This window comes from Mauremys mutica, chromosome 2 (assembly GCF_020497125.1).
Source record: "Mauremys mutica isolate MM-2020 ecotype Southern chromosome 2, ASM2049712v1, whole genome shotgun sequence".
Lineage (NCBI taxonomy): Eukaryota > Metazoa > Chordata > Testudines > Geoemydidae > Mauremys > Mauremys mutica.
Genome location: NC_059073.1, coordinates 13,237,500 through 13,262,739, shown reverse-complemented (window position 1 = coordinate 13,262,739; position 25,240 = coordinate 13,237,500). Strand labels below are relative to the sequence as shown.

The 25,240-nt window shown below is 43.0% G+C and overlaps 1 protein-coding gene across 6 annotated transcripts in view; it reads right to left on the bottom strand.

The window, feature by feature from the left end:
- TRAPPC9 (trafficking protein particle complex subunit 9) overlaps positions 1–25,240 on the bottom strand; it is an 819,600-nt gene that overhangs the window by 751,186 nt on the left and 43,174 nt on the right. For all 6 annotated transcript variants that reach the window (XM_045006039.1, XM_045006043.1, XM_045006044.1 and 3 more), the window contains exons 8-9: positions 24,203–24,419; positions 15,831–15,974 (exon numbers count right to left, since the gene is read on the bottom strand). In XM_045006039.1, coding sequence (XP_044861974.1) covers positions 15,831–15,974; positions 24,203–24,419 — 361 coding nt within the window. The remainder of the gene's footprint in view (positions 1–15,830; positions 15,975–24,202; positions 24,420–25,240) is intronic.

The window sequence follows — 25,240 nt, the reverse complement described above, 5'->3', positions numbered from 1 at the left end:
AATGAGTTTTGCATACATCTTCACCTTGTTATGCCTTTCCCCAAAATCCATTTAGAAAGTGAGGAGAACTAATTAATCCCCAAATTACTGACTTGTTAAAATATTATTTTTGCTGCAGTAACACCTAGGAGATGTCAATCAAGTATGAAGACCTCACTGTGCTAGGCACTACACAAAGACCATTCTGTATTGAAGAGTTTATAAGACCCTCCTTGCAAATTGAATAAACCTATCCTGAAATCAGTACAACTAGTAGCTCACTCTTGTTGTGTGCAATTGCCCAAACAACCGTTTTGGCTCCATGAACTTGATGAACTCCTGTCTGGAATAGAGGAATCTGAGTCAGAGATGCTGCCATGAACAGCAAGGAAAAGGAGGAGATACAGAGGACTCCACTTACGATGCAAATCAGGATCTATTTGAGACTCCACGGCAGACTAGCCAGTCCCATCAAGCAAGCATGGATGAGCCCGATGAAGAGAAAGGGAACTCGGATAAGTGCAGGCAGTCAACCTGTCCACTGAAGGGTGTATTTTCAATTTGTTCAGTATAATGGCCAAATCCTCATCAGGCAACATATCACATACAACTTCGTATCTTCATTAGGATTTTTCTGCTTTCTTCTTTCCTCTGAGAGTATTGAAAACTTAGCATGTCACCAACATTCTTTGTGGTCTTTAAAAAAATATTAACTGCTTCATGGTGATACGAAGAAGCCTGGTGTGTCTCAAATGTTTTTTGTGCCTTTTTCCAATTAGAAAATCCAAACTATGCGAAAGCTTTATTATTCATGCACGTAGTCAAATGCGGTTTGTGCCTAAAAGCTGTTCAACAGTAGAAACAAAAGTACGCTATGACTAGCTTCAGAATAATGGAGGTACTGAAACGCAAACAAAGACAAACAAAAAGAACAATGTTGTTTTCCAAAGTTACACATAAGGAAAGACTTAAATTGTGGTTGACAAGGTGTCTCCAAAATGCTAACAGTATCAGGCAACTGGCATTTGGTTCCTGATGCAGACAATGGTGGAGACAGTTCAGCACTGTAAGTTGATCAACTTTTGTCAGAAGTGTTGTTTTCTCTTTTTTAATTAAGTGCTTTCATTTTAGTACCCTGAAAATACACATTTGGTTTTTCGCTCACTCACGTGTGTATGACTGCAAAATTAAAACATACAATACTTAGGGTTGCCACCTTTCTGATTGCAGAAAACCGAACACCCCCGCCCCGCCCCTTCTCCAAGGCCCCACCTCCGCTCACTCCACCCTCCCTCCCCCTCACTCTCACTCACTTATTTTCATCAGGCTGGGGCAGGGGTTTGGAGTGCAGGCTCTGGGGTGCGGCAATGAGGGGTGCAGGTGAGGTGTGAGCTCTCAGAGTGAATTTGAGTCTGGGATGGGGTGCAGACTCTGGGAGGGGGCTCAGGACTAAAAAACCCACCCCAACAAGAGGCGTACAGCTTTCTGCACCGGGGGTACAGCGCTGTGGTGCCAGTGTATACACCATGGCGATTACAGAACTGTGACTGGCCTCCGGGAGGTGTCCCAGAATGCCTGTTCTCACCTCTCTGGGTCATCGGTTTGAACTCTACTGCACTGCCCTCATGTGACCAATCATCCCCACCCCATACATTCCTTTGTAAATTTGAAAATCCTCTTCTTGTTTACTCAGTGATGCGTGCAGTGGTCTCAGCTCATCTTTCCAGGTGGCCATGCCTGCTCCACGCACCAGGTGATCCCCTGCTTGGAGCAATGCCGAGCTGCTGGACCTCATCGGCATTTGAGGAGAGGAGGCTGTGCAGTCCCATGTGCACTCTAGCCGTAGGAATTACAACACTTAGGGACAGATTTCACAATGCATGATAGAAAGGGGCCATGACCGGGACACATTGCAGTGTAGAGTGAAAATAAAGGAAAGTGCACCCACGAGCTGCTGGTTCTGCAAAGAGCTGGACGAGATACTCGGTGGCGACTCCATCTCCACTGTGAAGGCCCCTGTGGATACTTTGTTGGCTCGTGTGCCAGTTGAGAGTGGACCAAGCCAGGAGGAGGAAATCTTCAACGAAGAGAGGGATGGGGAGAACCAGAGGCAGAAGATGACTCAGAGGCCTGAGATGCATGCAGTCAGGAGCTCTCGAGCCTAGCCAGTCACAGCAGTTGGATCTTGGTGAAGTGCAAACAGGAGGAGGCGGCCCCTGGTAAGTGGATCTGATTATGGGAATTGCTAAAACGAGTTGTTGGGGGCAGGAGGATTGCAGAAAACAGGCTTGTCTCCCACCGCATGCTTAGTCTGAGTGGCGGAACAGGCTGTTGATAGACTCCCTCACTTCATAGGAATCTCCCTCAGATCTCCAGGAAACTCTCATGGAGCTATTGGGCAATCTGCTGCCGCAGGTTCCTCGGCAGAGCTTTGTTTCTTGCCCTATTAACAGTAACTTTCTTGTGTCACTCTGCCATCATGGGGAGAGCAAGTGCTGCACACAGGCAAGTCACATGGGGCCACAGGCTTGGAGAAGACCCTCCCTTGATTCCCTGCTCATCTTCAGCAGCAAGATATCTTCCATAATGATCACATCCTGTGGAAAGTGTGGGGACAGGAACGATTATAACCCCACACACACACACTGCTGGCTGGCTCTCCCCAAGAGCCATGTGCCCAGAGGACAGCAGGGTCCAGGAAGAGTGATTTACCCTGCCCCTGTGGCTACTCACCATTTTGGGGGTCTTGTGGCTCATGTATGCTTGCCTGGGGTCAGCCACTTAGTGACAGGTGTGAGAGTACTGGCTGTGTTTTAAAGCACTGAATCAGCGTTGTCTGTGTTGCAAACAATACAATTTAAACTTCAGAGATTACCTTGGGATCCCAGTCTCCCTCTTTGTTATCGGCAGCGGAACGGCTGCACAGAACTGGAAAGCGGCCAAGAAGAACTAAGGAGGACTTTCTCCATGAGGTTATGATGCACTCCACCACCAAGAAACAGAAATTTAAGGAGTGGCTGGACAGAGAAAAGAGGGACTGAAAGGAGAACATGGCACACCAGAAAGCAGCCACTGAGCAGCTCTTAAACGTTATGGAGTGCCAAGTGGACACGCTCCAGGAGATACTATCTCTTCAAACAGAGCAGCTCCATGCCTGCCCTGCTGCCGCTCTTGCAAAAAAAAAAAAAAAAAAAAAAAAAAAAAAAAAAACTTTCCCATGTGCCCCACACACACTGCCAACACTATTACCAACCTCCTGGCTCCACTCTCTACTGGCAGCATTCCGCTCCTCCCTTCTCACAGTCCAGGACTGTGAACTACCAGTACCCATTGCACTCAACACTCATCTCTCTGCAGTTTGGCCCTGCTGAAGTACAGCACCCGTTGCATTGTACTCCAAAGAAGACGACTGGGTATGATCCCTGGACATATACAAATCTGTAGCCGTCCCGGGACTCCTCCTCTTGAGGCCTTCCCTTGCCCCTCCCTGCTGATGAATGTTTTTGTTTGACTCTCTCCTCAAGTTATTGTCTTTTATTAAAAGAATTGTGTTGGTTTGAAAGCAATCTTTATTATATTAAGTGAAAGCAAAAAGAGCATTGCAAAGCAACATACAATAATGTTAAGTCCCCTTCTTGCATCATGTGCACCAATCACCTCCTACCATTACAAGCACTGTAATCCCGAGCATAGCAACAAATATTAGTGGCTTTCAGCTTCAAATTGATCCCTCAAGGCATCCCTGATCCTTATGGCCGCATGCTGTGCCCCTCTAATAGCCCTGGTCTCTGGCTGTTCAAACTCAGCCTCCAGGAGCTGAGCCTCTGCGGCCCAGCCCTGAGTGAAGTTTTCAGCCTTCACAAATATTATGTAGTGTACAGCACGTGGTTATAAGCATAGGAATATTGTCATCTGCAAGGTCCAGCTTCCCGCACAGGCATCGCCAGCGGGCTTTTAAACAGCCAAATGCACACTCAGTCATTCTTCACTTGCTCAGCCTGTTGTTGAACCGCTCCTTGCTGCTGTCAAGTTGCCCTGTGTATGGATTCATAAGCCACAGCATTAAGAGGTAAGTGGGGTCTCCCAGGATGACAATGGGCATTTCGACTTCCCCTATGGTGATCTTCTGGTCTGGGAAGAAAGTCCCTGCTTCCAGCTTCTTGAACAGGCCAGTGTTCCGAAAGATGTGTGTGTCATGCACCTTTCTGGACCAGCCTGAGTTAATGTCTGTGCAATGCCCACAGTGATCCACAAGCACCTGGAGAAACATTGAGAAATACCCCTCGCGATGAATGTACTCAGTAGCTAGGTGGTCTGGTGCCAGAATTGGAATGTGCATGCCATCTATCACCCCTCCGCAGTTAGGGAAGCCCATTTGTGCAAAGCCATCCACAATGTTACACACGTTGCCCAGAGTCACGGGTCTTTCAGAGCAGGATGCGATTAATGGTCCTGCACACTTCCATCAACACGACTCCAACAATCGACTTTCCCACTCCAAACTGGTTAGCGACTGATCGGTAGCAGTCTGGAGTAGCCAGCTTCCACAGTGCAATCACCACGCACTTCTCCAGCAACAGGGCAGCTCTCATTCTCGTGTCCTTGCGCTGCAGAGCTGGGGCAAGCTCATCACAAAGTCCCATGAAAGTGGCTTTCCTCATGCGAAAATTCTGCAGCCACTGCTAGTCATCCCAGACGTGCATCACGGTGTGATCCCACCACTCAATGTGGCAATTACAGCACCGCTTAGCCTAGCATCAGAGGCTGTCAAAAAGATTTTGAAAGTCCCAAAACAAAACAAGTCTTGTATCAGTTCTCACTCCATGCAGTCTCGTTTCCTGGGCTTCCCTAGCTTAGGGCTTGTCTTCACTACCAGGATAAGTCTACCTAAATTACGCTACTCCAGCTATGTGACTAATGTAGCTGGAGTCAACGTGGCTTACATCAACTTACCTCAGTATCTTCTCTGTGCTGCGTCAATGAGAGACACTCTCCAGTCGTTATTCTTCTCAGGGAGCTGGAATACCAGAATCAACCAGAGAGCACTCTGCTGTCGATTTAGCGGGTCTTCACTAGACTCGCTAAATCAAACAAACACTGACTGCATCAATTGCAGCAACATCGATCTCCCCGGTAGTGAAGACAAGTCCTTATTGCCAGGCCTCCTGCTTCCAGCAGTCCCAGCTACGTCTATCAAATCCCCTCTTCAGTTTCCTGCTGCCTCAGATTCCTCTCAGATAGGGCTCATCTTGTAATAAGAACTAGCTTACCCCGAGGCTCACCAGCCCAAGGGCAAGTCACCCTTTCCAGTACACCATTAAAATCTCAACATATGCCACTCCACAGTGATTGTGGCACTACTATCTCAGGTTATAATTACAGGGCATACATGCAGTAATTGCACCTACAGGAGATAGATTCTGAGTCTGGAACTCACAGTGCAATGTGCGTCAGTCATTCCCAATGTTATGCAAGTTAAGGTATTAAGAAGATTAGCAAGTCATCTTAAAGTGCCATGGGGTGCAGCAAATCGTGATTTAAATCTCATTTTAAAAAATCATTGATTTAAATCAGACTTGTAAAACTAATTAGAAAATGTGCAGTCTAATAAATTTTAATCTAAAGTTGTAATGAACTAAATTATACTTTTTTTTAAGAAGGTAGCATTTGTAATGTAGCTCTAACAGAAATGTCAGAATCTGGACAGTATTTGCACTAAAGAAAAATTTAACATAATTACATACTTTTTACATGAGGTTTACACATAGGTAGCAGTAAGGGAAGTTGTAATGGGAGAAAAAACAAGAGATTACAAGGCAACTGATTGTAACATCATGGAAAGTTCTGTTCTTACCGCAGGTTACCATGGTAACATGTTTAAGTAAATGTTACTAAAATGTTTACAAGAATAAAGGAAACTAAGAACAACCTATGAATAGCAGAGTACCCCAGAATTTATCAGCTGTGAAGTACAGATAAGGAAAAGAAGGCTGAAACCCTCATGCTATGAATAAGGTGTTAGTGTGGTCATAACAGGATAAAAAGGATTTCCTGGCATAGATTGGGTAGGAAGACCCTTTTGGGAAGACCACAGGAGGAATCACCCCTTTATCAATGATCACCTGTTGATACATCCACCAGACTATATCATCTTTGGGTATGTGAGTAGGAATACAGTATGATCTATTAGGTTTTATATATTTGTTTCTGATTGTAACTTTAATCATCTGCTTAGTAAAGCTTATGCTACAGACAAGATTCCTTACTTGTGACTGTGTTTGTGGTTACTGTCCTTTGTGTGTTCCTACAGCCTCTCAACTTTAGAAAATCACTAAGGGCAACTTCACCCTGTTGATCTTAAAACAGTACAGAAAAAGGAGCCCGACAGAACTATTAATTCAATTTCAATAAAGGCTACATCTGTAAAGCTTTCACATTAACAATAAATGTGCTTGCTTAGGAAAAGCTGGGTGGTACTGTATAACTGCACAATTATCCAGTTTATAGCCTCTGGAGAGAAATCATGGCAGGCTTGCCTATGCAGTGTGACTGTTGGGGTTCTCACAATGTAGGGAGGGAATCAGGCAGCCTAGAAAATCCCTGATCAGTAAAGAGAGGTGACGGTTGAGGAACAGAATGCCTAGAGTGGGTACCCTTTCTGGGCCACGAAGCAAAGAAACACAGGTGCAGTTGCCCTAAACTGTGACAACTCATTGAGAATTTGAATTTTATTTGTACTCTATAGGGAGTACCCTTTGCGCTCCCACTTGTAAGTAATAGCTCACCCATACCTCATTATGAAAAACTCCACTTACAATACACACTAGCTTTATGATATTTGGATTGCTCTCTAACAAGCACTCCAACTTTTAAAATTTAAATATTAAATTACATACAAATTGTAGATTTATCAGTGTTAAAGAATAATTTGACATTTAAATTTTTCACAAAACTAATGCATATGTACTCTGTTATAAAAGCAAACATGGCTTGTTCACTTTTCAAAAACCATGGTGCTGCTCTTTTAAAACAAGTTTTACCATATTTAATGTGCATATTAATGACAAGTCCCTGAAGTTTTCATTCACAGCTTTTTTCCCCCAAACACCATTAACACATTAGTTACTTGAACAACTTAGTTTAAAACACCATAAACCCAAGCATAGCACACTGGAGTATGCACTTAATCCTCACTCCCTAGTATTTTAGGTTTAAATCTTTACAGAGATTAGCAGAGAAACCCAACTAGCTCATTTTTCCCCACAAATAAGCTCCTTCACTTTTTTATGTCAGAGCCACAAAGTTATTTCTACCTGTACTTTGCAGAATTACAATATTGTTGTATATGAATTTATTATGCAGCCAGGCCAATTCAGGATTATCTGTTAAAATAAATGTAACCAGGAAAAAAGTGTCTCTGAAACAAGACTGAAGCCCTGGAATCAAAAACATGAAGTAAATTAAAAAAAAATCCAAGACAGAGCAATTTAAAATATTTATTTGAAGGAGTATGATGAAATCCTCAATCATTACCCTGCCCATATTAGACCAAGATCATGTATAAAAACCCTAAGTATTTTACTACTAACAAAACAGTTCACAAAGATTAGCCTGTTGCTTTTAAACATCCTTTCATCTTATTAACCATGGAGCATTAAAGAACAGCTAGCAACTTTTTTTAAAGTGAAAATTAAAAAAAAAAGAATGCTGCTTCTATACAGAACCATGTTTTTTTTCTTTCCCCATTCTTTATAACTAAGGAAACTGAAAGGATTATTTTCCCTTCCCATCACTGCATAATTGCTGCAGCTGGGACCCCTCTTTTGAGAGTGGGGGTTTCCACGGTCAATCACAACACTTAATGAATATCAGGGTTGGCCAAACCATGACTCTTCCTTCTCCAGCCTGTGGGGAACAAAGGGGTGTTTTTAAGGTATCAAGTGACAGGTAATTTTATCCTCAAAATTACTAAAAACCTATAATATAGGAAAACAAAATTTATAGGTCAAATCTTTAGTCTGCCCAAGCAAATCTAGGGATGTGACACTATTTTAAGTCACATTAGGTTCTTACCATGCCTCACGAGACACCATGATGAAAAACAAACACAATTCACACAACTATGCATGTTTATTACTGAAGGAAGAAACAAGGCCATGTCTATTCTACAAAATCTCAACCTAACTCACTCAGCATACAGCCACTGCAGTTACTAAATCGCTTGTGTGCGCGCATGCGCTTGTTTCCTTGTGTCAGCAGTGCGCATCCTCATTAAAAATGCTTGTATTCATAGAATATCAGGGTTGGAAGGGACCTCAGGAGGTCATCTAGTCCAACCCCCTGCTCAAGCAGGACCAAACCCCAACTAAATCATCCCAGCCAAGGCTTTAGCAAGCCTGACCTTAAAAACCTCTAAGGATGGAGATTCCACCACCTCCCTAGGAAACCCATTCCAGTGCTTCACCACCCCCCTAGTGAAAAAGTTGTTCCTAATATCCAACCTAAACCTCCACCACTACAACTTGAGATCATTACTCCTTGTTCTGTCACTGTTGCACTGTCAACATGGAGCAGTGTGGGACAGCTACTGAACACCGGTACCAGTCAACATGAGCAATGCAATGTCTACACTGACATTGCGTTCACCTAATTTTACCAACTGTGACTCTACACCATTGGGGAGGTGATTTTTCAGCATAGAGAGGCACTTATGTCAGGGAGCAAAATTTAAGGGAAGTGTCCACAGCTAGGTTGACATAAGCTGTCTTGTGTCAACCTCACCGTGTAGTGTAGACCTAAGTAAGGCATGTGACACCGTTCTTGTGGTACTCAGAACCGAGGGTCACTATGTTACATGGTCACCTCCGACAAAAAGGAGTGTCTTGCCTGTGGCAGCTGGGTGTTAGCTCCCTAACACCACCAGACTTTCATCCACTCAAACATGCTCCTCCAGGCTATGCCAGCCCTGTCTTTGTCTTGCAGTTTAAGAAGAGGTGCACCCCAGTCCCAGATTCCCCTTTAAGGGTTCTCCTGTGATGTCCACACTGGCTGTTCACAGAAATCCCAGATCCTCTGCTTCCAAAGGAGCAGTGTACTCCAGTTTACCACTTTTACCTTCTATCACTGCTCCTGTATAATGCACAGTACTTATTTAAAAAAAAAAGTTTATTTAAGAAAAAGACTAGGAAATTCCAATAGAAATAAGAGTGATGGAAACAAATAGTTACAACACAAATCAATTTCACATAAACTAGGCCCTACACCAGGAATGGGCAAACTTTTTGGCCTGAGGACCACATTGGGGTATAGAAATTGTATGGCGGGCCATGAACGCTCATGAAATTGGGGTTGGGATGTGGGTGGGGGCTCCGGGCTGTGGCAGGGGGTGTGGGGTGGGGCTGAGGATGAGGGCTCCAGATGGGGTGCAGGCTCTGGGCTGGGGATTAGGGTTTTGGGGTGCAGGAGGGTGCTCCAGGCTGGGACCAAAGGGTTCTGAGGGTGGGAGGGGGATCAGGGCTGAGGAAGGGGGTTGGGGGGTGGCTCAGGGGTACAGGCTCTGGGTGACACTTGCCTCAAGCAGCTCCCAGAAGCAGAAGCAGCAGCAGCAGCATGTCCCCCCTCCGGTTCCTACGCGGAGGCACAGCCAGGCAGTTCTGTTGTGTGCTGCCCCGTCGCAGGCGCCGCCTCTGCAGCGCCCATTGGCCGTAGTTCCTAACCAATGAGAGCTGTGGGGGCAGCATGCAGATTGGAGCCCCCTGCTGCCCCTGTGCATAGGAGCTGGAGGGGGACAAGCTGCTGCTTCCGGGAGCCCCACAGAGCAACTCCAAACCCTGCTCCCCGACTGGAGCATCAGAGCAGGGCAAGCCCCAGAACCCACTCCTCAGCAGGAGCTCGAGGGCCGGTTTAAAACGGCTGGCGGGCCGGATGTGGCCCACAGGCTATAGTTTTCCCACCCCTGCCCTATACTAATAGTTACTTTTTCTGTCTAATAAAGTAGGTTTTCCCCCCAAAGTTCAGTCTGTTGTAGAACTGTATGGCTTGACAGGAACCAAGATCCAATCTTTCATGAAACACCCCAACTCAACAAGATGTCTCCTCGGTGAATGGATGCAGAGTGTCTTTCTCCACTCTGTAATATACTGAATCAGTCTTTTGTCTTTATTCGCAGACAGGGTGACCCCATGTGTATCACAATCTTCCTTTTTACCTCAAAGTGATTTCAATTTTTTGAAGTTATGTTTGACAGTTTTCCATGGACATCACCAAGGTATATGATTCCTTGGTGACAAACTTAGTCGAAGACCATAAGGCATACTTTTCTATATAGTTACATTATTCCATAAATATTACCCATACACACATCTGACAATTATGAGTAGCAAGATGTTACAAGTTTTCAGTAGAGCCCTCACATGCTACCGTTCCTGGATAAACACCATGAAAGTGGTGTATTAGGGGTAGTGAGTTTGTCAGATCTAAGACAGGAGCTGCTTGTAGAGACACATTAGGAGCCAAATTTTAAACGTATTTAGCCACTTAATTCCCATTAAAATCAACAAAAGTTACATGCCTAAATTCTATTAAAAATCTGGGACTAAAATACTATTATGAAGCAATAAATAGATGCGACAATCCCTTTTGTTTAAAAATTAAAATATTCCCAAAAATATTTTATTATGAACTTTTCTGGGTTTTGTGCTTCTCAACTGCCCTTATGTTCATTTTTTCCCCTCTGTTTGGTGCTTCAGATATAAAGTAATTTGCTATAAAGACAAAATGAACCAAAGAGAAATCACTGTTGGTAGACATGCTGGGACTTAACTGCTCTATTCAGTCCATATACAATTACTTGTCAAAGGAAGAAAGGTGACATGAAAAAAAAAATGATTTACAGATGTTATTTGTTTTTTTAATTGCATATATAAGCGGACTAGGCTATATTTCTTTACTGTGTTTAAATAAATGTATCATTCAAACAGCATATCAAGATTTACCTAAGAGTTCAAGAGAAAATTTGTCTGTTGGGCATATAAACAGTGTCTTTATTTGCTATCCTTTCTATATGACTTTTTCAAACCACTAAACAGAGTGACTCCATTTGGAGCAAAGGAGCTGCTCTCTTTGCTGGAGAGCTGCCAAAGAGAGTCATTCTTAAAACAATTCTTGATGTGTAATTATTTCGTTCCGTTCCCATTCTCCTATATCTCCAACACAGAAGCAACAATATCAAAAAAGAAAAAAAACCCACAATTTAATTTATGGGGAGCAAAGAACTTGCCTTTGAAAATAGGTGTGTTATTAAAAAAAACAACTTTCATCATGGGGTCCTGTGTTGTTACTTAAGGTAATAAATGAATTTATATCAAAGATTTTTTTCATCAAAAAACCAAATACCTGGGAAGAGGAGAGTAAGAGTAGTTGTCACCTTTTGTTTTCCTCTTGGGCCTTGTTTATATTTTCCCCTCCAAAAAATCCTACCAATGTTAAATCCGATTAATTCTACAACTGACAAACGTGCTGACAACACTGGCAATCACTGATGTTCTAACTACTGTTTAATGACAAATGTACCAACTCCATCAGAGACAAGGTGGGTGAGACCAACCTTTTACTGGACCAACTTTTGTTGATGAAAGAGACAAGCCTAAAAAGAGCAGCTCTGGGTAGCTTGAAAGTTTGTCTCTTTCATCAACAAAAGTTTATCCAATAAAAGATACTTCCTCACCCATCTTGCATCTCTAATATCCTGGGACCAACCCAGCAAACAAACTCCACTGAAATGTAATTTGAAATACAGACAGAAAAAGGGAGGAAATTCAGATAAGTGCATCCAACTTCCAGTACTTCCAGCAAGTATAAGTAGTTCTTAGTTAAACCTTGTTGAGTTGTGATTCTATTATGTACAGCTGCTTAAGGATTGATGTGTCAAACTTAATGATGGCATCACTGACCCATCGCCTTAGAAGGCTATTCAAACTATTAGATTGTGCTTGTCAACAGGTGTTCCCAATATATTCAGTCTAGGAGTATGTGTTTTCTTAATTGCATCTATTACTCAGTTTCAGTCATGTCATCTCAAACACCACATCCCATTATTAAGACTTGCATACACCTAAAAACATCCTTAGTAATGGTTTGAACACAAATAATTACTTTTTTAATCCTCCCTCATAAATCAATCCCTTTATGTTTGTGTGTATGCATAATTTGTACAAAGAAAACACTGTAGGCAGTCAATCCTATTTGCATATGGAAAATGTTTTAAGATATTTCATTGTAATGTTACACATGAAGCATAGAATACAAAACAGAAGCTAAGAAACCGGTACAGCAGCTTGTTTATTATGTTAATTTCAGTTATCTTTTGCTTGTGCAATTTTATCCTTCTAATATGTTGAGTTAATTTGAGAGTTTGCAATTAACTATTGTTCTTCACCTGTATTCCTTACTCTCTATTAAAAAAATATTTTATTTTAGAAGAAAACAAAATTACTTGTTCTTGTTTTTCCCCCTCAAATGTGCTCACCATAACTGAATATGGTGGGTCTTTGCTTGGCTGTCCCAAAATAAAGGGAAAGGGGCTCCTTTAAGGGGCCCTACTGCACTTGGGATATGAGGGAGAAAAGAGACCAAGTGGGTGCACTGATCCACCATGAACACTGGTGAGTGGGGGAGAATTATATTTATATACCAGGCAACCAAAAGGAAGTCTCTCATCAATCACTAATCAGCAGAGTGATTCCTGTAGGGGCAGGGTGGCTGGCTAGGCTCTCTTCCTACAGCAGAGAGAGAGAGAGAGAGAGAGAGAGAATGTGCGATTGTGGGGCAATCCAGTGTGGCAGCTAGTATGAGTGCTTCCAACAAGTCAGCAGGGCCGGAAGGCTACCTACAATTTCTCCACTAGAGAGCTGAGAGTGTAGCCCTTACTTAGATACAGGCAGGTATCTCTATTCACTGTTAATAAACTGGTAGGATTGCATACATTTGCTAGGAGGACCAGGGCATCCAGGAAGATTACTTTTCATGAACTACAAAGCGTGGACACCTTCAATTTCATAACCCAGGTGGTGGCCTTGGAATGGGTATTTTACACTTGACAGTCAGCTGCCTCCCTAATCAAAACCAGACAATATATACTGATGGAAAATTAAGAGATGGAGGTTTTTCATTGGCTTGGGCAATTCCTTAGTCAGTGCAACAGTATTTTCTTGAAGGGGAGCATGAGATACCAGAGTCCAGCTGAACATTGTCAAGGGATGCTTACTGAATCAGGAAAGGGATGGGAACATAAACCCTACAAGAGATTTTTCCCATCCTAGTGGCAGTGACTACTTGCAAGAATTAAGTCAGGCATGAGAGTGGCAATTCAGGCAGCGGTCCATGTTGATAATGGCCACTTCAAGTCACTCAGAATATGGGATCAGCAGAATTTGAGAGTTAGTGCCAGTGCGGAGGCCATTCTGGTGCTTCTAGATCTCTGGAAGGTTGGTTCTTAATTGACAATTTTGTCTTAATGCAAAGCAACTAGCACTGTGAACATTCTATATATTGGGGATGTGGAAGAATTTAGTTCTCTAGCAGGGCTAATAAGGGTTCAGCAAGAAAGGATTTAGATGAGGCTTTGGAATTGAGGGATCTGCAAGAGAGATCTAACATATTGACACCCTGACTCTCAAAAAAAAAAAATCACATAAGGGACATCTAGGTGAGTCATAATACTACAAAAGCATGGCGGAGGCTAGGATTTGCCCAGTCAAAGTAGTACAGACTTGCTTAGTGTAGGTGCCACTTTCTTCACAGGGGAGGGAGTTACTTCATGAAAGGAAACTCCAGTTCATGGCAATGTCAAAGAGCATGTATTGTTTGGACTCCCCTGGTGAAATGGCATCCCATTAATTCAAGACTGCATTTGTTACATCCACAGAACAGCTTAGAATACAAGCCCAACAGTCATTCTTATCAGTGGTGGCATCCAAATACATACAAGGAAGCCCTTGTTAGGGAGGATAATTCAGAGGTATGTGCTCAACTCTATGTTTATCCCTTCCTTCAGGATCACGTGAACCGGTCACAGGAATTGGTGACTGACTGTGCAAGCAAAATATTGTGCATCTGGCCAACAGGTAGGGTGGCCAGTTCCCCTTGGAAGCTCATTGCTGGATCTCAGTAGTGAGGCAGACCTGAGTCACCTTGAACAGAGGGGTGCTCTACGGGGAACAAAATACCAGGTCACAGTTAAGGCTAAGATTTTGTCATGCATATTTTTAGTAAAAGTCATTGACACATCACAGGCAATAAACAAAATTTCATGGAAGCAGTGACTTGTCTGTGACTTTTGCTGCTGCAGCTTCACGGTTTCCCCCACCACCGTGGTAGCTGGGAGATCCCCCTCTGCCTGCCGCAGCTGGAACCTGCAGGGGCCCCCCACCCTCCACTCAAGGCAGCTGGGAACTGCAGGGTGACCATATTTCTTAAAGAGAAAACAGGACACCCTGAGCCACTTGCCCTAGATGTCCCCCTCCCCACCCTCTCACAAGGCTGTCGTCTTGACACTGGAACCCTAAGGAGGGCCCCCTCAGGAGACTGTCACCCGTAGCTGGGACCCTGCCAGGGCCCCAGTGGCTGCTTGCTCCAGAGTTCAGAAGTCCCTGGGGCTGAAGCAAAGAATGTCACAGAGGTCTCTGAAAATCAGATTACATGACTTCCATGACCTCCGTGACATAAACGTAGCCTTAGTCATAGTCAATGTTTGAGCCTGCCGGCATTGAGCCAAAACATCCAAGCAGCCAGTTTCCCAGAGATTCACAGCTGGTTCTTAGTGACTAGGTGAATTTGAGTTGGCATGGCAAAAGGTGCATGTTCTAGGACCAGCTGATGCCCTTTTTATACTCTGGCAGCCAGAAAGCAGCCACTAGAAATTATTATAGTATATCCGGAGTAAAAACTATTTAGATTTTGTTATTGGGTTTATTTAATCATAAGGGCGTAGAGATTTAAATCAGATCTAGGTGGACCTTTTCCTGGGAGCAACTGTGAAATGCTGTAGTAGAGGGAATGCTGGGTTGCTGCCAGGCCTCCATGGGTTGACAAGGCCAGAAGATGTGTGAAACATCCGAAATTCAGAGGATTGGTGAATTTGGTGGATTACACACAAAATAAAAAATAAAATAAAACCTGGTACCAGAGTTATCCAGGGACAACAGGATACATCTCTTCAACCAGAAAGTAGATATAGTTTTAGCTGACATTAGGAAGGGAACTATTAACTATCCAGGAACTCAAATGGGGTTGAGGGAATGAAGCAAAACTAATTCCTGATCCCTCCCTGTGTCCAGTACAGGTAATTGATAAAATAGGGACACCATTTCCTGATTAACAGGAGTTGGAAATGGCTTGAGCTGAAGGCATCCCATAAGGAAGCTAGGAAAAGGGGATTGAATCTCCTATCACCTGGTACAGTGGGATGATCACACCCCTTTTTTAGCTCACCCTGAACCCTAATATAAGGAAAGAGGAGCAAGGTCTCAATAATGGACTGAGACCAGGGTAGGAAAGGCTCACAGCAGCCCTCCCAAGTAGGTGAAAACAATTAAGGAAGAAATGATGACCTGTACTGTACAATTGATTGCTGAGTATTCCCAGATATGTTAAGCATACAAAGATACGGCCTAATTAACACCACATCCACTGCACCTCGTCTTTCTTCTGTGCGCCTGGGACAAAGTTCACTCAATCCCCTTTAAGATGACACTTCTAGAACTTATTAATTTAAGTACATTTTAACGCATTAATAGCACATCACATCTTCACTATCATACAGAAAAAAGTAATTTACCTATAAAAAATCCTACCTTGATCAGAGAGAAAATCCAACATGGTTTGGAGAAGGAAGGACAAGTGTCGGACAGAAAGAGCAGGGTTTCCCATTCTTCTTGAAGCATACACTAACTCATGAAGCAAACGCATTTGCACTGCAGCCCATCCTTTATGAGTTCCTATAAAATAAACAGGAAATCACTTGTGTTACATTTTTAATAAAACCTAAAGTAGCTTAAAAATATAATTACATTTGGTTCTTCTACAGATCCTAAATAAGCAATATATTGGTGTTTATAGAAAAGCTGAAGATTTTAACTTGAAAAAAGCAGTTGAGATAATGGTGGGGTGTAGTTTTGTTTCTCTTTTTGTACTAGAGTGAACCTACATGTAAAAAACATTTAAAAAATTAAAATTTCATTTCATATCCTCTTCCAAATTGCAAAGATAAATTTAGTGTGTAGTGGAAGAGGAAGTTACTTATCTTGTAATAACTGGAGGTTCTTCAAGATGTGTAGTTCCTATCTGTATTCCACTGTGTGTGCGCACATCCGCTCATGTGACTAGAGTTGGAGAATTCTTGCAAGTAGTGTTGTTGGTCCGCGCACGCGCCTTTGCCCTCCTTGCGTTTCCAACTGAGGGCATAAAGGGCAGAGCAAACGAACCGCCTCTCCTGTTCCTTCTCTACCACAAATCTAATAAAGATTCAAAGCAGAGGGGAAGGAGGATGGATAGTGGAATACAGATAGTGACCACATACCTCAAAGACTCTCCAGTTACAAAAAGGTAAGTAACTTCCTCTTCTTCTGCAAGTGCTGGTCCCTATATGTATTCCACTATGGGTGAATGATGAGCAGTACTCAAGTAGAAGGAAGGTGCAAGGATGCAGACAGCAGAATCATTTGGAGGATCACGGTACCAAAAGTTGTCAGCAGAGGAATGCTGCACTTGAGCATACCATCTCACAAACAAGTGGATGGAACTTCATGTACTTGCCTGGCAAATGTCAAGTAAAAGTACTTCCACTGAAGTTGCTTGTGCTCTTGTAAAATGAGCCCTCACCCAATGAAGGAAAGAAAGATGCAACAACTGGTAGCGGAGCAGGATACACCTGAGGTCCATTTAAAGAGATCCCCATAGAGGACATAGCTTGACCTCACACTCATTCTGCTATAGCAAACAAATTTGCTAGTTTTCTGGTTGGTTTTGTCCTTTGCAGGTAGAAGGCGGGAATGTAATCTCCCCTCTTCCTAGATGTATGAAGTTTTTTGGGGAAAAAAAATAAACACACCACAAGTGGATTAGCTGGTTTAATGAAACTCCAAAACTACTTTTGGGGTAAAGTTCACATGTACTCATAAAGAGACGTTGTCCTTACGGAATATGGAGTATTCCAGATCTGTCATCGGGGTACCAGAACACCTACCCTCCTCGCTGAGGTGATGGCCCACAAGAAATGCAACTTTAAGTGAAAAATGAGACATGGAATATATAGCAATAGTTCAAAAGGGAGGCTTAATGAGTGATGAAAGTACAAGTTTTAAGTCCCAGTGAGGAGTAGGTTTCCTTACTAGTGGGAAGGTTCTGATGTGGCCCTTCAAATATCTGTCAATGCAGAAGGAAAATTGAATAACCATCTGATAGTGGACAGCACATGATTGGTGCCAGGTGGACTTATATAGAACTGAGAGAAAGCCCAAACATTCTGAGAGAAAGAAGACAGCAGATTTTCCCTTTATTTTGGACTGACTCCGAAGATGTGTTTCTGCTGTGCACAAATGGAAAAATGCTTCCACTTGGCTAAATAGCATTATTTTTCTGCTATTAAAGATGGTTTGTACAGCTTTAGAGCAGGAATGTTCCAGTGTTGATGCCCATCCAAAAACCAAAACATGAGATGAAGCACTTTGGGGTTTGGATGGTTGATCCTGCCCTTCTCAAGAAATCAGGAAAGGACTGGATGCTTATTGAAGAATAAGTTGATATTTGTAGGAGATTCAGGAACCAAAACTGTCTGGGCCAACTGAGGGCAATAAGAATGACATGCTTTGTCCTGACAAATTTTCCAAAAGACCTGAAATAGTAGCAGTAAGGAAGGAAAGGCACAGCTCAGCTGCTCTCTCCAGGAGAGAAGGAGAACATCACCCTGGGGGTATGTCTACACTACAGAATTATTCCGATTTTACAGAAACCGGTTTTTTAAAACAGATTGTATAAAGTCGAGTGCACGCAGCCACACTAAGCACATTAATTCGGTGGTGTGCATCCATGTACTGAGGCTAGCATCCATTTCCGGAGCATTGAACTGTGGGTAGCTATCCCATAGTTCCCGCAGTCTCCCCCGCCCCTTGGAATTCTGGGTTGAGATCACAATGCATGATGGAGCAAAAACAGTGTCGCGGGTGATTCTGGGTAAATGTCGTCACTCAATCCTTCCTCCGTGAAAGCAACGGCAGACAATCATTTCGCGCCCTTTTTCTCTGGATTGCCCTGGCAGACGCCATAGCATGGTAACCATGGAGCCCGTTTAGCCTTTTTTCACTGTCACCGTTTGTGTACTGGATGCTGCTGACAGACGCGGTACTGCAGTGCTACACAGCAGCATTCATTTGCCTTTGCAAGGTAGCAGAGACTGTTACCAACCCTATTGCACCGTCTGCTGCTTTGGAAATTGGCGATGACAGTTACCAGTCATATTGTACCGTCTGCTGCTGTCATGGGTGCTCCTGGCTGGCCTCACTGAGGTCGGCCGGGGGCGCATGGACAAAAATGGGAATGACTTCCCAGGTCATTCCCTTCTTTATGTTTTGTCTAAAAATAGTCACTCCTGTCTAGAATATGGGGCAAGTCTACTAGAGAACCAGAGAGCACAGCCGCTCTGGGTCAGAGCCCCAGATATCCCGCAGAAACGAAGAGCTGCATGCCATTCTAGGGGGTGCCTCTGCAACAACCCCACCTGTTGCTTCCCTCCTCCCACAGCCCTCCTGGGCAACCGTGGCAGTTATCCCCCCATTTGTGTGATGAAGTAATAAAGAATGCAGGAATAAGAAACACTGACTTTTTAGTGAGATAAAATGCTCCTCCAGCTGCTATGATATTCCAGGCAGGACATCTCCATTACTAATTAAAAGGTGGGGGGGGGAAAAGGAGCAGAGCCTCCCACTGCTATGATAGTCCAGAATCTCCATTAGACATGAAAGGGGAGTGGGGGGAAAAAGAGGAGCTCAGCCTCCAGCTGCTATGAGGAGGACGGTTACCAGCCCTATTGCACCACCTGCCAGGACTGAATCTCCAGGACACAAAGCTTAAAGAAGGGAATGACCAGGAGTCATTCCCATTTTTGCCCAGGCGCCCCCAGCCGACCTCACCGAGGCCAGCCAGGAGCACTCACAGGATGACGACGAGGACGGCTATCAGTCATATTGTACCATACCATCTGCCACCGAGGAGGGGAGGGGAGAGGATGCTGCTGTTTAGCGCTGCAGCACCCCGTCTACCAGCAGCATCCAGTAGACATACGGTGACATTGAAAAGAGGCGAGAAACGATTTTTCCCCCTTTTCTTTGGAGGGGGAAGGAGGGGTAAATTGACGACATATTCCCTGAACTACTGGCGACAATGCTTTTGACCCTTCAGGCATTGAGAGCTCAGCCAAGAATGCAAATGCTTTTCGGAGACTGCAGGAACTGTGGGATACCTCGAGTCCTCAGTCCCCCCTCCCTCCCTGAGTGTCCATTTGATTCTTTGGTTTTCCGTTACGCTTGTCACACAGCACTGTGTTGAGTCCCTGCCGTGGCCTCTGTCTATCGTAGCCTGGAGATTTTTTCAAATGCTTTGGCATTTCGTCTTCTGGAACGGAGCTCTGATAGAACAGATTTGTCTCCCCATACAGCGATCAGATCCAGTATCTCCCATACGGTCCATGCTGGAGCTCTTTTTGGATTTGGGACTGCATGGCCACCCGTGCTGATCAGCGCTCCACGCTGGGCAAGCAGGAAATGAAATTCAAAAGTTCCCGGGGCTTTTCCTGTCTACCTGGCCAGTGCATCCGAGTTCAGATCGCTTTCCAGAGCGGTCACAATGGTGCACAGTGGGATACCGCCCGGAGGCCAATACTGTCTAATTGTGGCCACACTAACCCTGTAGCTCTCAAACTCCTGTAAAAAATATCTTCTTGATGTAGATGTGGGAGGTGCAGCGAAACGAGACTTCTGTACTCTTCTTACGAAGGTCACCTGCAGACCACTTGTGATAAACTGTTGAATTGCCAGTCTATATTTGGAAGGCTGGCTGCAATACTTCCTTTTTGGGGCAGGCGTACATATTCCCAGTGGAATGGTCTGATGGAGATGTGGAAATAGAAATGCCCTTTAAATTGAGAGCTGCAAACCAGTCCTATGTGGAAAGGGAGGGGATTATCAGAGACAGAGAACATGTGAAACTCATTCATAAGAAAAAGTTTCAATTTAGTTTCCTGAGTTCCAATATGGGTTGAAGATCTCCAACCTTTTTCTGAATTAGATAGTACCTTGAGTAAAACCATTTTCTTCTGTAACCATTTGGTACTTCCTTATACCTGCTTGTAGAAGGAAGACCACCTCGGATTTCAGCAAGGTTTCATAAAAGACAGATCCCAGAAAAGAAAAGGAAGAGGGGATTGGAAGTAGGAAGGGTTTTAAACTGTATGGCACATCTGCTGTATATTATCTCTTAAGCTCACCAATCCATGGTTATAGCTTGCTAGCTGTAAAAATAGTACGGTATAGGCTATCTCCAAATGGAGTTGGGAAAGGCAAAACAGGAACTGGCATACAATTCTGGGACCTCATGCCAAATATGAGGTAACGTGTGTGGTCCAGAAAATGACAGTGCTGAGGTTTGTTTATCTCTGCTACAGGGTATAAAGGTTACCCTTCTCTGTTGTTGATGACCCTGAAGGGGGTTTTGATATTGAAGGTAATTATATCTTTGAGAAAAGAGGAGGGCGGATAACATCTTTGATATCAGATGCAAAAAGTCCCCAGAATGTCTCTTGGTCTTGGCTCCTGTAATAGTCCTTTTTGTTCCCTGGTTCTTCTGCCGGCCTGGGAGTGCATAGATTCAAAGAACGTCTCACCCGTGGATTGGCTCCACTTATAGAGGTCATCACCAACAAGAAATATCTGATTTTAGGATTCAATAGTCTGAAATCCTTCCTTGCAACCTTAGACTTTAGAGTGGGAGGGGACTGCTAAATGCCTCCAGAAATAATAGAGCCTGAAGTTTGTTCTCTCTCTCTCTCCTTTCTTGTCCTCAAAGTAAATACAGAGCAACTAACATCCTCATCAGAAACCAGGCAGACCTATAGACAGGAGGCACAGCTCCTAAATCGTGGCTTATTGATCATTGGATCTGCCATCTCAGAATTAAAGAGCCAGATCTAACTATATAATTATTAAAAAGACTAACACTACCTAAGAATTAATGTAGTCACTAACTATACTAAAAGCTTATACCAAAACTAGCTAAAAAGCACTGAACAGAAGGACCTAGACCAAGGGAATATGATAGAGGTCTATAAAATTTTGACTGGTGTGGAGAAAATGAACGAGGAAATGTTATTTACTCCTTCACATAACACAAGTACTAGGGATCACCCAATGAAATTTCCTGGACTGTACTTTTAAAACAAACAAGAGGAAGTACTGGCTGGGATGATTTAGTTGGTGTTGGTCCTATTTTGAGCAGGTGATTGAACTAGATGACCTCCTGAGGTCTCTTCCAACCCTAATATTCTATGATTCTATGACTTCACCCAATGCAGTCAGTCAGTCTCTGGATCTCTTTGAGAGTGGCTGTTGTGAAGGCCAAAACTGTAACAGGGTTCAAAAATGAACTTGATGCACCTATCCTCCATTAACTTATCAACAGCCATTGGCCAGGATGGGCAGGGATGCAACACCATGCTCTGAGCATTCCTAACCTGAAGCTGGCAGTGGACAACAGGGGAATGGATCGCTTGATGGTTGCCTGTTCTGTTCATTCCCTCCGAATCATCTGGCATTGGCCACTGTCAAAAGATAGGATACTGTGCTAAATGGACCATTGGTCTGATCGAGTCGGGCTGTTCTTACCATGAACAATTGATAAGTAACTGAGGCAGCTGGAGTACCACACCCCTTTTAAAGCCTCCGAGAATGTTTAGAAACTGGGAGGGGAGGGCAGAAGGAGGCGCACTTGCGCATCAATGGGCACTGCTATTAAGGTTGCACCCTATAGGTAGGAATATGCAGAGAACACTTGAATAAATAACTCTTCTTGCTACATTGTACAGTAAGTACCACACAAACGTGCTACTGTACAAGAAAGAAAATTCCCCCATATTATCAAGCATTTATTAAAAGACACAGCCAATCAATTGGCTGGTTGGATTTTCCTTATAGGGAAAAAGTTACATAAAAAGGTTTACAAAAAGTATAATAAAGGCAAATTTAATAATCATGTCATGTCATTCAGCTTATAAACAGCTTAAGTAACATTCAATAAACAATGTTTAACTCCTTCAAAAACAACTTATCTGAAACAACCAAACGATCTATGATGAACAGGCTAATGTAAAACTTACACAGGTAAAAAATATTTTTAAGATAAACTATAAAATTATAGCTGCGTAATAATGACTGCGCTTGGAAACAATGTTTTTATTTCTATGGCAGCTATAAACTCAGTATACGAGATGATGAAACTGAAAATTGGTGTAACAAGCAGTCACATCCAGTACATGAGCCTCATCAGTAGCATAAAATCATAAAATCCACATTCCATTCTCAAGGAGCTGACTGAGGAGATATCTGAGCCATTAACAATTATCTTTGAAAAGTCATGGAAGATGGGATAGATTCCAGAAGACTGGAAAAGGGCAAATATAGTGTCAATCTATAAAAAGGGAAATAAGGACAACCTAGAGAATGGACAATTTAATCTAAATCTGCCATGCTGTAGTTTGAACCCATTGCTTCTTGTTCTGCCCTCTGTGGCAAGACAGAACAATTTTTCTCTATCTTTTTTATGGCAGCCTTTCAAGTATTTGAAGACCACTATCATGTCCCACTTAATCTCTTCTTTTCCAAACTAAACATACCCAGTTCTTCAGCCTTTGCTCATATGGCTTGCATTCCATACTTTGATCATCCTTGTCACTCGCCTCTGGACCCTTTCCAGTTTCTCTGCATCCTTTCTATACATCAGTGACCAAAACTGGACACAGTACCGGGGCTGAGGCCTAACCAGCACCAAGTAGAGTGGTACTATCTTCTCCCATGACTTGCATGCTATGCTTCTGTTAATGCAACCCAAAACTGCATTTGCTATTTTTTGCAACAGTATCTCATTGTTGACTCATGTTGAGGTTGTGATCCACCATCGCTCACAGATCCTTCTCAGCGGTGCTATTTGCCAAGCCAGTTTTCCCCCATTCTGTATTGGTGCATTTGGTTTTTCTTCCCAAAGCATAGCAGCTTACATTTGTCTTTTTTGAATTTCATTTTCTTGTACATAGCCAAGTGCTCCAATTTATCAAGATCACTTTGAATTTTAGCTTTATCCTGCACAGTGTTTGAAACCCTCCCTAGCTTTGTGTCACCTACAAATTTGATCAGAATGCTCTCTATTCCTACATCCAGGTCATTAATAAAGGAACTCCACTGGATATCTCCTTCCCATCTAACATCATTCCATTAATAGCTATTCTTTGTTTATGGTTGTTTATGTATCCACTTATGGTAGTTCTACCAGGCCAGCATTTCTCCAACTTACTTATGAGAATGTCATGTGGGACTGTCGAAAGTCTTAATAATATACCAGGTTTTTAGCATGTCCACTGCATTCACCCATACATCGAACCAGTTACCTTGTTAAAAGAAGGAAATCAACCTGGTTTGGCATTTGTTCTCAGTAAAGCCATGCTGATTGCTAGTGATCCCTCCTTCATCCTCCAGGTATTTGCAAACTGAACGTTTTATACATTGCTCTAGTAGCTTCCCAGGTATCGAGGACAGGCTGACTGGTCTATAGTTCCCTGGTTCCTCCTTTTTCCTCTTTTTAAAGATTACATTAGCCCTTCTCCAGTCTTTCAGGACTTCTCCTGTCATCCATGAGTTTGCAAATAATATTGCAAAATGACTCCAAGATTTCTTCTGCTAATTCCTCATTTCTAATACATTTTATTTGAGTACAGTTTGATGGGCTACTGACATTCCTAGATATGATCAGAATTTCATATTTATTGAACAAACAGAAGCAGTATTAGCAAAGACAAAGATGCTTCTTTCTAGAATTGCTGGCATCAGACTGAAGTGGATGGAGTTGTTTTTGATGCAATTTAGTTACACTAATGCAGAAACCAGCAGTCTGAGCCTCAGAAACTTACCTTTGCTGAAGTCCTTCGGATCCAAAGACAGACTGTATCCAGGAAGCGTCTCCAAAAGCAGTTTGTAGCATGCCCGCCAACCGGGCTCTGATATGCTAGGTGCCACACATTGCATTGCTGCTACACGCTTGAAGAACGCAGACTTTCGGTGAAATCCAATACGTTCATACAATTCAGAGAGAATGCTGTAACGCTGGATTTTTTCTTCTTCAGAAAGCTGAAATGTAAAAAAGAAGAGAAAAGAGAGTGAAGTACTTTTTACTATGCTAAAATGTTAAAAATGTAACAACTGAAAAATACATAGAAAACATATCAAAGACAATGAAGGAGCCAGCATTATAGACCCCAATGATCTTGCATATTATAAGCAAACAAGCAAATAATCTCTGGTCCTGGCCCCATTAGCAGGTTTCTATATCTGCTCTAATGCCTGTGTCCTGAATTTTTTACCAAGCCTTTACACTAGGACCTGCATTTTCTAGCCTGTTTTATATTATCTGCACTTTATATGACCTAGGGTTTAGATCACTCGACTGGGACTCAGGAGATGTGGGTTTTATTCCTGGCTCTGCAAGTCATTTGTCCCTCTGTGCCTCAGTTTCCCCATCTGTAAAATGGAGATGATGATACTCATCTCCTCTGTAAAGCTTTGGGACATATGGATGAAAAAGCACATCATCATATTAAAAAGATGACATTGTAAGTTGCACTTCAGAATTCAATAGACTATGGATAAGTGAAATTTTTATGTAGCATTTTGTCATTTCAAAGGAACCCTAAGAAGTTAATGACAATGAAAAATACCCTGATCTGGTTGAAATAAAAGGGGAATTTTAGCTTGAGAGAATGTAATTGCCTAAATTAGAATTTGGCTAGAAAATCAAGATTGATGCTCCTAGCTTTGGGAACAAATGCAAAAGATAGCCCTGAAGTGAATAAACCATACAGTTAACAGCAGCCATCAAACTGGCATGTCAGGAATAATGCCCACAAGTAACAGGATGTTTGTTTTAAGTTTCATCTGAAAGACAAAGCCTC